At 41.2% G+C, this 19,119-nt stretch overlaps 1 protein-coding gene across 14 annotated transcripts in view; it reads left to right on the plus strand.

Moving 5' to 3' along the window:
• The window catches only part of LOC124054617 (adhesion G protein-coupled receptor L3-like), a 198,641-nt gene that overhangs the window by 156,588 nt on the left and 22,934 nt on the right, over window positions 1-19,119 (plus strand). For all 14 annotated transcript variants that reach the window (XM_046380811.1, XM_046380812.1, XM_046380810.1 and 11 more), the window contains 3 exons: window positions 2,262-2,438; window positions 10,645-10,854; window positions 14,044-14,264. In XM_046380811.1, coding sequence (XP_046236767.1) covers window positions 2,262-2,438; window positions 10,645-10,854; window positions 14,044-14,264 — 608 coding nt within the window. The remainder of the gene's footprint in view (window positions 1-2,261; window positions 2,439-10,644; window positions 10,855-14,043; window positions 14,265-19,119) is intronic.

Below are 19,119 nucleotides of genomic sequence, written 5' to 3' on the forward strand. Positions count from 1 at the left end.
AATAACCAGTTCTCATTTCAAACCAAGGAAATAAGGTTGCTGATGAAGAAGTTTCATTGGAAGACATTTGTGAAAAAACTAAATTATGGAAAACAAAAATCACTCACAAGGTGATGCGTGCTGTTTTTTGTTTTTATCAGTCTGAACAAATACCAGCCTGATCTCTTAAGCAAATATCAGTCATATTGCGCCTCACTAGAGACTGCTTAGTCATTGTGGGGAGTCGCGACTTCTCCCTCTTGACTACATTATCTTCTCCACACTCTGCTACCCTCGGAAAATATCCCTGTTTTGTCTACAAACAGCGCCTTAAGCGATTATCAGAGATGCTGAAGATGCTGAACATCCTTAAGAGAATAGCAGAGGGTCTCTTGTGTAGGAGGGACCTGGAAGGAAGCAACGACGACGGAGTAAAGCAGAGAGCGCGGCGGGATGGAGAGTAAAAGGACGATAGCTTATGGAAGTCAAAATTAAATGGTGGGAAAATGTCAGGGCAGTTATGGCTGTGGCTCACCTGCCTTAAGTGTAATTTGTAATTTGGACAGTAGATTCAGTAATTTTACTGTTGGTGTAATGTTGGGGCACTGACGCTTTTATACCATTTTCTTGCTCAGATCAAGTAATTTCAATAAAACTGTGCCCTTTTGGAGAAGCGTGTTTTCTGTACAGTAACTTTTTGGCTTACACCATCAGGGTGCACCAAGAGTACTGCCGCTACGATTGTCATTTCATCACATTGCCATAAACGTGCACACATTTACCCTGCAGAGTGCATTTTGTGTACACAGAGGGCTGTGCAATTAATCATATAATAATCATGATTACAATTAAAGCTTCCGCAATTAATTAAACTTCATTGGATGCAATATTTATGTTGCGCTTGAAGAGCGCTTTCTCGGGTGCATCAGCTCAAGAGCTCTCAGTTCTCTGGTAAATGGAGAAAGCCAGTCAGAGGTGTTGTTAAAAGGATGCTCTGATTAACTGGTCTCTGCTTCGCAAGCATGACTGTGGCTGCAAGCAAGAATATTATCTTATTTCTTTCTCCAGGGATAAATCCTTTTTTTATTTGGTGTATTGCACACAACTTTGGTGTTATTGTTCTTAGCTCAGCTCTGTTAGATGTGGTTCTAAGAATCAAAGACAAATTGGAATAATTGCGACAGTTGTAATTGGAAGTAAGAAGTAAAGAAAAAGAAAAAATTGGTCTTTTAGTAAGGATAATGTTGCCCGAGGTAAACTGAATGTGATTATGTAGTCACTACTACAAAATTGTTTGCATAAAGTGTGTAATTTTATGTATATATAAATATATATATAATGCTTCCAGGCAGTATTAATTACTCATCTTGGGTATGTTGAGTTTGCCCTTGAAAATAAACCTCAGACATCTCAGCTGTGCTACCTAATTTGGGTTCCTATTTTTCTGGCTTCCCACAGTTATGTCCCCCTCTCAACCGTGATGCTTTGGATCACTGGCCTTCTGCGATGATGATGTGTCCTCTAGTTATTGTTTTGCTTCCTTGCCTCACCACTTAATGGGACCAATTAAAATCATTAATCGGACAGAGGGTCATCCTATCTTCTTGCTGTGTAATATTTTACACAGGGTTTGGTTGTGTGAAGGGTAAACTCAATCAGTGGAAAATTTACATTCACAGAGGATAAACCTTATTAGGCTAATTACCCAGCAGCAAGTGTGAAACTATGAAAAACTACAGCTCCTCATGGTGTTTATAGTAAGAAAGCAGATAACCTTGGAAGCTGTGAGACACGAAGGCGGTGATCTTGTGTGTGCACTCCTTTGTTTCAGAAGCTACAAAAGAAATTAAGCTCGAGAGAGAAACACATCTTTTTGTCAGCAGTTATGTTTTGTCGTGCTCATGGGTTACCCAGCCTCGGAGTCGTGGATTACTTTTATAAAATGGCGAGCATGATAGCGGGGAGGCATGCTCGTTGTTCAAGCCATAGCCCGTCGCAGACAGCAGTGATGCCCATTAAACAGCGGGGCAGTTCATTCTCTCACAGTGAAAGCTAAAGTGGAAGGTCAAAAACACAATGGAAAACAAGCGTGGGGTCGCTTGATGCAGTATGACAGTAAAACCACCTGCTTATCACTTAAAAATGGATACGGATTGCAGTGGAGAGGAAAATTATCCTCTTTTGAAGATGTTTACTCTGCACAGTCTGTATTTTTTTCCGTTATTAATTCAGCTGTGGCTAATTGTACTCATTTATTGATGGTTTTTTTCCCTCTCTAACAGCAATCTGAGGAGAACTTCAACCCCAACTGTTCGTTCTGGAGTTACTCCAAGAAAACCATGACAGGTTACTGGTCGACGCAGGACTGCCGCTTGCTCGGCACCAACAGGACACACACCACATGCTCATGTACCCATCTAACCAATTTTGCAGTTCTCATGGCCCATGTGGATGTCAAGGTAGGTCGGCTCTTTTTCTTTTCACGCTTCTCAGTGGGCCCGTTTACCCTTGAAAAAGTGCAATTTACCAAATGCAGCTAAGAGAAATACAGATTTATTGGTCATGGTTTAAACAGACAGTTCATCAGAACATTAGTGGTTCATAGGAAAAGTAAGATACAGACAGTGGAAAGCTTGCAAAGCGGAAGGCATTTCCTGCAGTGCTGGTTGTCGGTGTGTGTTTTGTATTTGCCTTGCTTTTTTAGTTCAGATGGTGAAACAGACTGAACATTTTTTTGACCTTCACAGCACTTTGTAGACTAACATTTTAAGTGCCAATATACAGATCCTGTTCATACAGTTTTGAACAATGACCCTGTCTGTGTAATGTGCGTATTGATTGCAGCCTGTCTTAAACTTGCAGTGTGTGAACTATGGTTTGCTCCTGTGTGCGGTGTGTTTTGTGTATACAGTTGTTGAAGAGCAGCACTGTAAAATGCTTATTTTAAACGCATTGTGTAAATTGGTTTTATAAATAAAGATGTGTTCTGGCCTTCCGATCTTTTTGAAACTCCATGTAAGACATCAGAATTGTTATTTTCCATGGGAAAATGCCTTCACATTTTAGACTTTTACTTGTGTATCTACTTTGACAATTAGTAATTGACTTTGAAAGCACTTTTTAAGAGTTCCATTCTGGATCTGATTCCAAGCTTGTAAAATAACCAAATTTGTCTAAATGTAACTTTTTTGCTGAATTTGTCAGGTAGGAGGATTGATACCAACCTTGTGCGGGGAGCATGAGCCCTGAGGCGATTAGCTTTTCATAAATACTGCATTCACGCGGATGGTCCTATTTGTCGTGGTCTCATAAAGTTGTTCTTCCAGCTTTGGTGTGCTGGCGTGTTCATGTGCTTTTACGTCACAATGTCGAAACAACATAGAGACTAACTTGGTGACTTTTTGAGACAGAAATAAGTAGAGCTGTTAATTGAAAGGTTCTAATGGAAGTTGTGCCAAAAAAAAAAAAAAAAACCTGTTAAAGAGATTTGTAGGTAGTGACTATTGTGGGCAGCTCTTACGAAGCTGAGAAAAAGAAAAGATAAAGGGAGAGGAGTCGGGTAATGAGGATACTGGAAATGGAAAAATCAGGGCAAGTCAAAGAAGGAAAAAGGATATAGCTGGTCAGGGAGGAAGATGTGTCGGCGATCTGCTGCTGACAGACGGCTTAATAATTTCTGTGACAGGAAGTTTGAGGAGCTCTGCTGACAGAGCAGGCTGCTTCTTGGTATCTGGTATGACATCTTTCTCTACAGAGCCTTGCTTCTCAGCGTCATCCCAATTGGCACCTGTTCATAAAACCACTAGATTTTCCTTCACCTCCTTCTATTCCCCAGTCCGACTCTATCCCTCACACACAAAATGTTCCACCCCCGACATTCATGCACACAGTCATACACAAAAATCAAAAAAAATTTGTGAGTTTCAGTAAGTATTTCGAGGCGATTGGGAATTTTATAGTTTTCTTATGGTTAGAATGAATCTGTTTGTCACTGAGCAGCGTGACTTTTAGACCCGCTAAGCTCTCTGCAGAGCTGAAGCCGAGTGTGGAATAGAGAGAGAGTCGTGAAGAATAGGAGCCTTCACGCGATGAAAGCAAAGCAGCAAAAAAAAAAAAAAATTTAAGGAAGCGGTGAAAGGAGTGCTTTCAGTCAAGCCAATCCCAAACATTCCTCGCCGGAGGAAAGTGGACGGCAGTTACACCCCAGTTCTGAGTGACAGCGTTTTTTCACCTTCCCTTATTCTTTATCTTTTCTGCTTGGGTGTTGGGAGATGCCACTGAATGGGAGATATGGAGGCTTTTTATTTGACAAACTGTCATCGTGTTGTATCTGAGGATGGAGGGAAAGTGGGATTGCGTGTGTGCGCCAGAGAGAGAGAGAGAGAAAAGTCATATAGAGGAGACTGTTTTTGTATCCATGGCAACAGCACATACCACTGCTGATCTCTGCATTGTTATTACTCATTACCCTCAGAGCAACAGATTATATTCTAACCTTGTTTATTTCTCAGTGGCATCTCAGAAAAAATAAAAAGACAGGCATGCTGTAATTACAATTACAGACCATAATATCACTATCATCTTTCATCTTGTTGTTTTTCTGACCTATGTATCATATGCATGCTAGCTGGCAATAATGACAGTGTTACCTTCAGAAATCTTTATGTTCGGCTCAATAAGCTGTCATCTGTACCTCATTTGTGTTGTTTCATTTTTAGCACCAGGCTATGATTGCTTCCGAAGTGTTGCAAATTAGAAGTGGCAGAATGTTCCTGCTTTGTGCATGTGACATTATGAACTCTGTCATTTTGTCCTTGACAGTGATTTGAAGTTGGCTCGTGGTTTTCTGATGCAGTTTTGATGTGCAGGATTCAAGTTTTTTTTCAGTTTCAGCCCTTGTCTAGCAGAAAAAGAAGCCAACTCTGTCTGGAAAAGTTGATTTTCTCCGAGCTGGATTTGATACATTGTCATCATAACAATCATTATGCAGTACATTCATTGTGTAATGAATGAATGTAATCATACCCGACGTGTTCTGCACACTTTAGTTCAGTTACCTGCCAATTTTTTACTGACCAAACATTCACTCTTTTCAGATCAAGCATTTGCCGTTTAAACTAATTTGTGCTCTTATATATACTTTTTAACAATAAGTGCTTTGTACTCACCTGTTTGTACGGTCAAGGTAAAAACCTTGTCCACAGAAGCATATTCAAAAGAAACCCATGAACTAGAATGCTCTGTGTGTGTGACTCGACACATTCCACAGTGGGGAAACTCCAAACTGTGTCTCACTGGGATTAATTATGTTTGAAGTCAATTAGTTCCTCAGAATAATTTCTAATTTACTAACTGTAGATGTTTGAACATTGTTGAAAATTTGCAAGTGAGTACCCGAAGAGGTTCAGAGCCTTGGCGGTTTCTAATGTCATGTCTCTTGCCAAACGACCAAATGCAAAATATATATATTTTTATTTTTTTATGCAGGCTCACAAGAGCTAATTAATGTCAAATATCTAAAACAAGCCTGCTCGCTCTCAGGAGTGTCCTGCTCATCATGATATCTGTACTTTTTACACAGGATCAGGTAACCTCTTAGATGATCACAAAGGCACTGAGAGCAGTCACTGATGTTTGGGTCGCCACTCAAGACCCTTGTTTGCTAATTTTGAGTTATTTAGCCAGAGAGTTGATGCCTTTGACTGATCCTGTAATCCAAGCTGAGAAGCGCCGTTGGCCGATTACAAATTAAAACCGCACTCACAGATGGCAGCTGCGTTTGAGAGATTATGTGTCTCTTTTGTATCTTTTCAGATTGATTGCAAACATTTTGGAGCGAGTGATGTGAGAGTGAGTGTACTTCCAAGTGACTTTGCTGAGAGCTCTGATGATTCTAACCTCGAGATGTCCTTTCACTGAGCCACGAGACATTTGCTGCAAATAAAGATGCTTAAAATGTATTGAAAATAAATTCACTCCGCTCGACTGAATATCAAAAGACAGGATTTAGCCTTTTCAGCTGGTGATGTTGGGCTTGGACACCACATGAACGTTTCATATCAAATCATTTGATCAGCACAGATTCGCCTCTGTTGCTTAAACCTTTTGGGTCAATTGGTCCTGGTTCAGGAGATGCAGGAGCTCAATAACTGTCACAAAAACACACTGTGGATAGCCACTATTTCATCATGGTCCGCTTCAAATATGTTTTTCAAGATTCCCCAATGACTCACGCCCATTCAAACTCCTGAGGCTCTTTATGGAACCCTTTCCTTTGAATTTAAGTCCACCATTTGTGAAGATAGCTAGTGGGCATTGAGATAAAAAAAAAAAAAAAAAAATCTTTTAAATATGGGCCAAAGCACAAGCCCTTGCTCAAGAAATATAGACCTGCTCTGATTCCACCTACAGGCCATTATTTACGTAGTAGATGCGTGTGCTAAGATAGACCCCAGGGAAGCATTGAGCTACTGGTAAGTGGCACTATTCCCGACAGACCAGTAAGTATAAATCAATGGCACATCCCACTAGATGATGGAGAGGGTGATATTTGGGTAGCATTCATCACTGTCCTTATAGAACATCTCCACGCTGGCACCATCAGACAGTAAATATGATGAGAAAGGACAGTCAAGGTTAGTTGTGTATTTTACGATGTTGCACATAGGCACGGGGCTGTGCAGGCAGCAAGAGAGACGGTTCAAAACAAATCTATTTATATTTTCAAGGCACAGACGGAGAAGATGGAGACTGTGTTAACTGCCGCAAGAACCAATGGTCGATCTTGGACGTTAGATCATAGTTATTGCAGTTTAGAACACAGTGTGACATTACGTGCATGTGTTGAATGTCAACTCCCACCACGCAAGCTGGAACCTCTCTCCCAGCCCTTTTAAATGTGACGAATTTGCCAGGATTCCTGATTCATATGTCCCCTCTGCAACTGTTCCTCATCCCTGTGCAGATCATAAATCCTTGGTCATACCGTAGGTGAACTTGTCACATGACTCCCTGCAGTGGGCCACTACCCCTTAGCGCAACTGTCTGCCCTGCCTGACCGTATTTCATGAGTCAAAGCTCGGCTCTGGAGGCATATAGGGAGATTTATGCATTTTAATTGGATTGGCTTCATGGCCTCATGCTCAGAGCAGTTCTTTGAGGTATCAAGGCTTGGTGCTCTGTTCTTTTCACCATTTCACCCCCTTACGAATTTCAGAGAACTGGTTCAGGAGATTTTGGCTTTGGATATCATTGTAATTAAGTGCATATGATGTGATGTCAGGTTCAGCTGGCTTGGCTGGAATGACCAGTACGCGATGCTCAACTGCTCATTGCCATGTCTGCTCCTCCTCGTCAGACTGCTCGAGTGCCCAGAAACCTTATTCTGTGCCACGTGGGAGCAGATCAGGGGCAAAGCCAATCACCTAAGGCATCCGTCTGGAATGAAAAATATGTATGTTTAAGAAATCAGAGAAAAACATTGAAGTGAAAGATTGGAAGACAAATCGAATGTGCACAAATGTGCCTCGCCCGGGCTAAGTAACATGGATGTTGTATGACTTGGCCGCCCTTGCAACACGGCCAGTGAATTCCAGAGCAAATTACGTCTGCACACTTTAGAGACTCCTATACTGATTCCCATCATTGAGGCTTGTCGGTGTGAGGTTGGGTGCAGAGGCGGTTTAGATCACATCATTTGCTATCCTGCCCAGGCAGAGCCTTCAGTAAAAGGAAGCCTTTCTGCAGAGACATTGTGGCTGGCGACGTCTCAGCCATCATCCACCTCCCAGAACAAAGAAATCATTCCACAGTAAATCCATCACCCAGGTGTAGATACACTCAGTGCCCTTCTCTCTCAATTTCTACGGCTTTGTCTCTTTTTCCGTCTTCCTCTGTTGCTTTCTCCTTCTCTCTGACCTGGCCCCTCTCCAATTGAAGGTGAGATTGTGATAGATAGAGCCTGCAGCAACTGCGCAGCTCACTAGCCCAAGAGACCTTAGGGTCCCCTCACAATGCGCCGCATCCAGTACCACCCACTGCATCAATACCTCTGTAATGCAGCGGGTGGAAAACAGACTTATGTGTCACATGCACCACACACCTACAGAGCATGCAAGCACAAACATCAACATCTGTTGCCACCCACTGCGTATGCACCCCTCTAAAGTAAAGGGGATAAAATCAGCCTTACTTTCATACAGACTGACACACATACACGCACACAGACGTCTGCTCTATGTAACATCTTGCCAGCCGCCCCCCACCCCACCCCAACGTATACACAACGGCTCATCAGGCAGGAAAATCAAAAGAGCTTTCTCCCCAGACTCAAGGAGCACTGCGGCTGTTATTGTACCAGAGCCCCTTAATGATCAGCATCTGTTCCCCTCTCTGGTAGCGTTAGCTGAGCTGCCACTAAACAAGGCTTTTGTGTGATACTTCATACCCCAAGTTTCCTCACATAAACTTGACTGGGTGGGGAGGGGAGCAACAAAAGTCAAACCACCCGTGGATGCTGATGCTCCCTCTCTCACTGAAAATCCTGCTGACTGTGGATGAAATGTGATTTAAAGGGGTGCTTGTTTGAGAGACACATTAGACACATAGTATGCCTTTGCGGCATTATTTCTCAACGTAAGCAAATATTTTCCCGGGTTTGTCCCACGCTATAGCTGTGAGTCATACATTATAGACTGCATACACAGCCTTTGATATCAAATAGCCAAACTGTACTCTAAGTCTGTTAGTCAATAGACAGTGTCAGTATTTGATGTACACACTTTTAAGGAGAGTTTTGCTTAACTTTCACTTGTGATGATTCTGAACTACCTGTCAGTGCTAATTAAATGTATCTATATTAAAGTATCTATATCATTAAGGAACGGGTTAAGACGGTGCTTGTTTGTATATTCATTAGCATTCAGATGTTGTCATCATGTCAAAACTGACAAGTTCCACCCAGGTAGTTCTCGAGTCCCAGCAGGGATGGCAGTCAGCTGTGAGGAGTTTGGCAGATTTCTTTAAAATCAAGGCAACCCCCTCCCCTCCTGTCCCCGCACACACCTTCATTTTTTCCTCACTTTTTTAAATCAACGCCCAGCAGACTGAAAAAGAGGACTATCCCTATGGGAAATTAGGAAGCATCGGAAGCTGACCAAAATGTTTGGATGCAGTAATTATGTTTTAGTTAGTTTAGTTAATAAATCAAGATGTGCCTGTCTGATGCATATTCCCATGTTTTACATGTAAGAGACACTCATTTAATGGCCGTGTCATATTTTGGCACCTCTCTTTCCCCACTGGTAGCAGGATACCAAACTGTCGGATGATATTGTAGTTCCCAGTAACAGATGTGAATTGTACAGGCAATCTATGCATGGCTTCAGTGGCGTGTGTCTTTGAGAGCAGTGGCTTCCAACCTTTTCTTTTTTTGTCAGACGTACCCCCACAGCCTTGTCAGACGAACTCATCGACACCACCTGTCGTGTTCTAAATGTTTTGTTTGAATTGATTTTAAACAGAATATTATCTAACTATTAACAATATGCAAGTGCGCGTTATTTTTTCAATCAAATTGTCAGCATTTGCACTACAAACACTTGGAGAAAGTTTCACATCATTTGCCATTAAACCAAAACATTTTAGATGTTGCTGAAGTAATACATTACATTACATTTTAAACTGGATTATAATCTCTATTTTATCACATTAGTTGAGCTACTTTCTGATTTAGAGAAGCTAATCAGACAAGAGGGAAACAGTCCTTCAAAACAGACCTCACTGACAAAATCTCATTTTTACGCATTTCCAATTAGGGTCCAATTCTGACAAGCCCCAAATTTGACACTTGTGAGGTTCTTGGCAGTATGTTGCTTCTAATGTGTTTGTTTTAATCTGTTTAAGACCACAGAAGTCAGTCATTCTGCAGACTCTGCTGTTTTAGGGTGTGTTGCCTTTTCCATCGTCTGTCCAAGTATCCCTATGTGCACTCGGGCTTTTATGGACTGATGTAAATTCTGTTTCATGGCTGTGGCGGAATCAGTGTTGATCCTTATCTCTCCCGTAAAGCTACGAATTTATCGTCAGCGAAAGGCTTTTTAGTACCCAGAACTGGCTGTGGTGGCAAATTACTATTTGAAAAGAGAAAATTATCTAAAAGCAACAGTGAAAGTTATTGACCATGTTGTGGTTTGATTGTATTCCTGTTGTGCTGGTCTTAGACACCTGCGGCCCCGTGGACTGCTCACTTTGTTTCACTTTGTTGCCTGTCCAAAATGAAACAACAGGGGGGCATTTTAGATTGATTCACACTGACTAATTCATGATTCATATCTGCCACCTGTGGCTTGCTGTGTAGTGCTTTGTTGGATGGTTGAGTGAATGCATTTTACCCCCCAAAAATAGTAATAAAGAAAATAAAAGCTTTGCTGGGGTCACATATTGATTTAATTTCATGGTATTTGGTATAGTTATTCTTTTCTTCCTTTTTGCCCATGATTTTTTTCTCATTTGTGCTAACAATTTAAATACATTATATTTTCCTTGCAGTCAAATATCAGAATGTCCTAAAAGAAGCAAAATATTTTCAAATATTTGTTTTTCCCAACCTTTCCAACAAGTGAAGTGGACGTTGTTGAACGCTGTCTCTCATCACCTCTCTTACAGAACACAGACCCTGTTCACGACATGCTTCTGGATGTCATCACCTGGGTGGGCATCCTCCTGTCGCTGGTCTGCCTGCTCATCAGTCTCTTCACCTTCTGCTTCTTCCGCGGCCTCCAGAGCGATCGTAACACCATCCATAAGAACCTCTGCATCAGCTTGTTCATCGCAGAGTCTCTGTTCTTGGTAGGGATCAATCGAGGAGACCAGCCGGTAAGACTCCTGCTGCTGCTGGATACAGTTACACTGTAAAGCGTTCATTTATTTAACACCACTGCATTCAGCACTCTGCTCACTGCAGCCAGTGACATAATCATAGAAGTAAAACACAGCATTTTGATATTTTTAAAATATTTAAAATATAATAACATGGTCTCTTCCCAACTTGAATGAAAAATATACACCTCTGTCATGTCTGTATGGTAAAAATGTATCTGGACTCAACAGCCTATTAGCTTAGCATAAAGGTAACTACCAAGAAATAGTCAGGCACTTGACAATTAGTAAAGACATTTAGCGAGCTTTAGAGGTGCGGGGAGGTGGATTTTGTTGCTTTTGGAAAAAGCCAGGTGAGCTGTTTCCAGTCTTTATGCTCAGTTCAGCTGAATGGCTGCAAGCTCCAGGTACACACAGTATTTCCTGTACAGGTGTGAGAGTGCAGTCAAGCTTCTCGTCTCACGACAAAGAAAATGAATAAGAGTATTTCGAAAAATGTCAAAATACTCTTTTGAGTGCAGGACAGAAAGACTGAGTGTTAAAAACGATTTAATCTGTAGTCTCATTTGTTGACTTGAAACCAGTTTCATTAAATAGTCTGATATGTTCAAAGGTGCCAAAAATGTAGTGATGTTGAAAGTACAACACTTTTAAACAGTAACCAGTATGGATGTGATATCTTTTTAGTCCACGAAAACACTCAGGGCTGCTTTTTGAAGAATTTGAATTCATTGTGTTGTCACAGGTGCACTGAAAAAATGAAAAACAAAATGAAGACATGCCTCTTCCTTAACCTTGTGCATAAAACTTGAATCACAATCTTGCAAATGCGTAGTCCTAAGTGTCTGCAATCTGCAGTCTGAAATCTTTGATCAGTCTCCACAGAAGAATGTTCACCATCTTCCCTCAATACTAAAGAGCCTAAAATTCTTGAGGAAATGTGACATTTCCTGTCCTGTCATGCTGTCAGTGGTCATTCCCAGCAAGTGCCAGCAGCCCTGAACTTTATTCATTGTGCCTGGCTCACTTAGACCACATAATGAAAGACAAGAATAGGATGTTCCTCATTCAACAAATGCTTCCTCCCTTGGTTACAGAGGAGCAGACACTTACTTGAAATTGCTCCCACATACTCAGTCACAAAACACACACACACACACACACACACACTCACACAGACATTGCCAGCTCACTGTCACATCCTCATATTGTTATTACAAACGTACTGACATACATTCATCCGCTCACCTCTCTTAAACACCTCTTGGTGCAGTTTTCCAGTTTGTAAACACTCCAGATTCATCCGGATTAAGCTGTTCAATACACTAAACCTTCTTCTGGTGAAATGTAACACTACTTTGGATGGCATTGCTTTACTTGTTTAAGCTCAGCTGTGGTAGCAGGTGGAGGCATGCTGTCACCACACAGTCATCTTCAAATGTGTGCACTCAACACTCGTACTGTAGACAAATGTGGAGTCATTATACATGTATACAGGATGGCGTAGGGCTTTATTGCACCTCCAGTTTCTCTCAGTCGTGACATCTTTGCTTACTAATAGGACAGGTTACACGGTTAGCTTTGCTCTCGAAGCGAAAAAGGCTGGAGTGATTGAGCACAGGACGAAATGGTCTGTGCATCTATTTTTGTATTTGTAATGGTGACAGACACTGGAATAGTTTTTCAAAATGTGGTTATTTATTCCTTGTCAGTATTTGGATCATTTTATGCCACATATTGACTATACGGACAAAAGTATTGAGCCACCTGCCCACTACACCAGCAGGGACTTTAATGACATTGCATTCTAAATACATAGACAGCTTTGCAGCTAGAACAGCTTCCACTGTTCTGAGAAGGCTTTCCACAAGTTTTTTGTTTCTGTGGATTTTTTTGCCCATTCGTGCAGTAGAGCGTTTGGGAGGTCAGACACTGATGTTGGACCAAGCGACTTGGCTCACACTCTCTGTTTCAGTTAATCTCAAAGGTGTTGGATGGGGTTTAGGTCAGGTCTTTATGGACTTTGCTTTGTGCTCTGGGGCACAGTCATGCTGGAATAGAAAACTGTTGCCACAAAGTTGGAAGCATAACATTGTTCAAAATGTCTCTTTATGCTGAACCATTAAGGTTTCCCTTCACTGGGTGTAAGGGGCTGAGCCCAACCCCTGAAAAACAGCCCCATACCACACCTGAATTCAATGATAAAGAGACAATACTTTTGTCCATATAGTGTACTTACAGTTGCCAACTGATTTACAAGTGCAGGTGATTTATGATTAATGGAAATAGTGAATTCACAGAGGAAGAAACGATTTTGCTTTGCTTTATCAAAGCGCATCATTTTCTTGCTCTTCAGAGCACTCGTTCTTGAATGTCACTATAACTATCAGAACCAAAAAAATCACACTCCATAGTTTATCCGCAAAGCTGCTTCCCTGTGAAGTTAAAGGATAATGCTTTGGCCTACACCTTTCCCTTCCATAACATTTTATGGGTGTGATTCACAGCCCAGCTCAAAGATCACTCTCCTGGACTGCAATTAATGTCCACTCAACCTTTTAGTTATTTAATTGAATCCATTTCAGTGACAAAATACACCAGTTATGTTCAACTGTGCCAATAATTATATCAATCCATGTAAGTACTGTATCTTATTATTGTTAGAAAGTCTGTGGGCACCTGCATACATGCTAATGACCGTCTGATGTATTCTGGTCTCGCCTGTAGGTATCTCTATCAGCCCAGGAAGTGCTTAACCACATTATGTGCTCACACCTAGCCATGGTATAAAATGCAGTGAGCTCCAAATGGCTCTAGCACTACTGACTTCACTTCTTCATAGCTACCCTTCATCCATGCCAGCTACAGCAAACAAGACCACATGGGCTCAGTAGCTGCAGTGTTCTCCTGCCAGTCACCACAGGCAAACATCCAATAACTTCAGCCAAACAAAGCTTACCAATGCTAATTGTTAGGAAGACACAAACACGCAGAGGTCAGAAAATGATGATCCATTATAGGCAGTCTTCTCCATATTATCTTATATTATGCCCTTCAGCAAGCCATTTAATCCTGGTGGAAATCAGGAAATCAGCTAAATGAAAATTTGATTTGACATATTTTTCTTTAATGTACCTTTTCCTCCCACTTTTTTTGCATGTGTCTGCCACCATAAACCCTTCCCAGATTGCCTGTGCCGTCTTCGCCGCCCTGCTCCACTTCTTCTTCCTGGCAGCGTTCACATGGATGTTTCTGGAGGGTGTGCAGCTCTACATCATGCTCGTGGAGGTGTTTGAGAGTGAGCACTCGCGCAGACGCTACTTCTACTTGGTGGGCTACGGAGTTCCTGCACTGATTGTTGCCGTTTCCGCAGCGGTGGACTACCGCAGTTACGGCACCGACCGAGTGTGAGTACACTGCGAGCACATTCAGCTTCTGAATGTTGCAGAAGAACTGGATTTCCTTTTTGATTTAATACCCATATAAAGGTACGTTTTTGAGTCAGTTGAAAAATATATACTGATTGGCCTCATTTTTGCATGAGTAGAATTCAAACCCATGTACAACTGCAGAGTACATGTACCACTTGCATTCTTAAACTTAACCACGAGGTCCTTTCAGAGCATCCGGGTGAGCTTTCTCAATTGAGGAAGCCTGCTTTTTTTTCCAGGCGTGTAGAGTCTATTGCAAAGTGAAATGAAATCAAAGTATACACCAATTTTTCTTTTTTTAGGCAAGAATTTTAAAAGAATGTTAGTAGTCTAGCAGGTTTAAGGGGATTTTTCTTGCCATGCAATTGACTGATATTCTACCTGCTTTTATCAGCCGTGTATGTTACGGCTTTGCAACTTTTACCAAAATTTAATCCCAGTTGAGCAGAATTTTTCATATGCTTTGTGCTGAAAGGAATTAAGAAGTCCATTATTCTGTTCTCTCAAAAACTGTTGTGTTGCAGCAGGGGAAATATCTGAAACAACCAAGGGACCGGGACTGACATACACTGGAATGCGTTCGAAGCTATTTTTATTTTAATAAGTTACAAATAATTATGGTCGGATCTGTTCTGCTGATGGACCCTCATGTATTTGTCATAACTATGTGTGAGAGCACCACATAATTTCTGTGAGCTCAAAATTCTTCTCTGGGTAACTCAGAATGATCACAATGTGCCATTGGTGACAAAGGTTGAGGCGATGCAGAATGAACATTTGTGAATTAGAGACATGACTTCAAGGTTTAATCATAACTTTGGTTCAGTCAGTTCTGCTAATGGAACCTTTTGTATTTTACTTTGGTCTTCCTCCTCTTCCTTTTTTTCTTCTTTCTCCTCTTCGTCTTTCTTCTTGCTCCTGCCTGGTCCCAGTTCACTGCTGCTCAGGAGCTGTAGTTTTAAAGGTGTTTTCCCCCCATCCACACTGGTGGGGCTCACTGTTCTTACCCTAACTAACTCAGTGACTCCACTGACTGAGATACAGTCTGCTATACAATTTATGTCTGTTATGGTTACTGAAATTAACAGATATATCAGATATATTTCAGCTGACAGGAATACCTAAGAAAGCAACTTCGTGTAGATATTTCATCTCATGATGAGAAAATAATACTTCTATAGTTTTGGGAAACATCTTGTTGTCTTGTTGTTAGAAACCCTGGTAACAACTTGACAACTGTTTGTATTTATTATTGGCGGGCATTTTTAACTATCTCGCAGATGATACTCCAATAGCTACTGCTTATCATCAACTTTTAATGAAGCAGAACAGTTACTCAAGCAGCGTACATTTCCCCACTGCTGAACTGACATTATTTCGACAGTGAAAAATGCTAACTTCAGGAGATAGTATTGCTGGATGAATGTCAAGCTTTTGCGGTTAATGTCTTCAGCATTTTAGGATGCACAAATTACAGCGAGGGGATGGAAAGATGTAGAGGAATGGAGGAGGGAGAGTGCGTATGAACAGGGAGATGGAGAGTGACAGAGAGAAAAAGAGACGGCAAGATTAACAAAAAGATGGCGAGCAACAGAAACTGGCTTTTTTTTTTATTTCCTTCCTAAAGCTACATAAGATATAATTTGCTCAGCCCTTTCCTCTAAAACACAAAGTGGGCTATAAAGCAGTGCAATGCCAAGCAGAGGATCGCTCTCCATTCCTCATTTAATCTCAGATCCATCTGAAAATAATAAAGACCAGCATCAGCAGTTTGTTTCTATGATGTTTATCATACTGTATATGGCTCACACAAAATGCATTTGTAGATTGGCGGAGCCATAGTTCTTGGTGATGAATGAGGTGATAGCTGCCACCGCCCGAGCCTTGGCATCATGTGAATAATTAAAGCCTGCCACCGGTGGAACAATTATACACCGCCTTTGAAGGATGAGGGAAGGGAAAAGGCTTGACATGTGGTGAATAGCGGAAGGCTAGGGGGGGTATGTAGTCCAGCCACAAATTGATTTGGGGGCCACTGCAGCACTGTCATGGGTGGTCTCACTTTGAGCGGAAATATCCAACAAGTAGTTGTCAAAAGTGACCCAGGATTAGTAGATGACTCAAGCGATATAATAACCAAGCTCTTTAAAAAGGCCGCAGCACCCCGAAGGTCTGCATGCTTATGAAGTCACCCACTCAGTCTGAGATCAAATAGCAATCTCTGACCCAAGGAAAGTGAAGTTTCTGGTCAATTACTCAAGTCAAGTCGGTTTTATTTATATAGCCCAAAATCACAAATTGCAATGTCTCACTTTGTGATCCTTGCAGTGGGTGACACTCTCTGTCCTTAGACACACAATGAAGTAAAATGAAGTAAAAACATCCAAAAATCTCAGAAAAAAATGGAAGAAACCGCATGAAGAACCACAAAGGAGGGATCTCTCTCTGTCTCTCTCTCTAACAAAGGACAGAAGGTCAATTGATGTGTGGACAAATAGACTATCAAAATCACAGAATACACAGATTACAACAACATTTCTAATGCATATAGATTGCAAAATATATGTGATGAATGTGGATCCAGGATGTCAGCTGACCAGGTTGAGGTGTACCTAATGGCACCTGAGCCATACAACCTCCTCCCCACCATGGTGGGTTGAAGAGAACGGGTCACACAGAGAAAATTAGCAGTCAGAAACATAGATATGTGTAAACTGAAAAAAACATAAGTGATAGATAATCTCTAAGGGGGCACCAATCCAGGTCAACCATCTGCGATGTAAGAAGAGAGAGAGAGGGGGGTTCCTGGGTGGCTGATGGTCCAGTGGAGAGGAAGCTGAATGAAAAAAGAGAAGGAGGGAATGACTGCGGGGAGAAAGAGAGAGAGAGAGAAAAACACATACAACTTGCAGCTTGAGGGAAATATTGATAGAGAAATGCAGTGTTTATCGGAAGTATGCTGGTTGTTGTAATGTCATAGGCAGGACAAACGTGGACTGGGTTTAAGAGATCCATTAAGACCAAGACCATCACAGCGAAAAGGTAATGGTAACAGATGCGAGAATGTGATACTAATTGTAAATTGAGGCAAATTAATGACTTTTAAGGTTAGATTAAATTCTTCGGAAAAAGCCCTGCAGCCTTCTGACTTCTTTCTTAACCATCGGGACGGGCAGTTGGGCTGTTTTCTGAGAGCGCAATGCACAGGATGGGACATGAGGTTTATTGAGAGCAGATAGGTATGAAGGGGCGAGTCCGTTTACGATTAAAAAAAAAAAGTCATCAGATGTCATCATTGCAAAGAGTGATAAGATCTGAGATATTGTCATGATGGTTTTATAAATAACACAAGATGGAAACCAGTTCCCCGGACAAGACGCTGGAGAAGGTTGGAGAAGGAGAATGGAGAAGGTTTTAAATTAATTAAAATTGAAAAAAATCATAGTAAACACCTCGATCCTGTTTTGTAGCTTGAGCAACATGGTCATTAGTATAGTTGGGTGGCTTTATTTGATGGTAAGAAAACATTTTGAGCCATGTTTCCCATAGCCCAGTCATGTCCAGATTACCAGAAACAATGATCTGATCTTTATCAAATGAAAATTTGACAGTCTTTTTCTTGCTGGGGGTATCCCCATCAGTAGGGCTGATGGTTGGTAGTATATATTTTTTTAATTTATTATTACTTTTATTATTATAGTATAATGTTTCACTGGCCTACGGTAGTAACAGTGACGGGATACAGTAATAATTGCCTTAGGTATGTTGCTTTGTAAGACTTTATCAGGTGCTTTCAGGGACAATTTACCACTGTGAGAGGTGGAGATGATAGATAGATTATTGTGATTGACACATTTAGGGGAAGATAAGGGTAATTACTCTTTGTAATTACTCTAATTGTGCCCTTGAGCAAGGCACTTACTCATCTCAAGTCCAGTTAAGGTGCTTTGTTGTAAGCAAAAAAAGGATGTGATCCTGTGTAATTTCTTAAATTAAAGCAATACATCAAACCACCTGTAAAAGCAGATAGAATTCCTTTTTTGTTTCAGTAATCTTATTGCTGTTACAGTAGTCCAGTCTCCTTCACTGAGCATGCAGGGTAACGGTGGGTATTGTAAAATGTCCCATTTGATGTTTTAATCTCAATAAATATAGTTATGTTTAGGCTAAATTCATCATCTCTCACCAATGTCATTATATTCTTGAGACTTAAAAACATGTTAAATGTATTTCCTTTCTTATTAAACTTGGCAGGAGTCATATGACAGATGGAGGGAACCTAACTAGCACTACAGCTAATCTGCTAATCTGCCAGCACGATTACTGCTGCTACTGGCTGTGTTAACTACTGTTATCTTATGTGCACACTGGCTTTGTTTTTGACTGTGGAGTTTTAACCTTTTACATTAGAATTGATTACTAAGACCAGTGAAAAGACCATCTCTGTTGCAAAGACATCTTTGCAGATTATGCTGCCTCGGCTATAAAGGACAGCCTGTGTCAGATCACTGCAGATTGATAGTATGAAAGCCAGCATACTCAGCCCAAGCTGTTGACACGAGCATGGCTTTGGGCTTTGACTGGCGCACGATTACAGTTTTCCCTACTTGTTACTGAAGGAATAGTGCACAAAGTAGCATCCGCATGCGAGGTATAAAGATAAAACTAGATGCGTTCCAAAAGCCAAATATAACCGTGACACAGTGGAGAAGCGGAAAGTAGAGGAGGAAGAACAAAATGAAGGCCTGCAGCTCCCACCGCCCACCATGTCTTAAAAATCTCTCTATGATCTGAAGAAGAAGGCAAAAACAAACAATAGAAGCTTCAGCAT

This window comes from Scatophagus argus, chromosome 23 (assembly GCF_020382885.2).
Source record: "Scatophagus argus isolate fScaArg1 chromosome 23, fScaArg1.pri, whole genome shotgun sequence".
NCBI classification, from domain to species: Eukaryota; Metazoa; Chordata; class Actinopteri; family Scatophagidae; genus Scatophagus; species Scatophagus argus.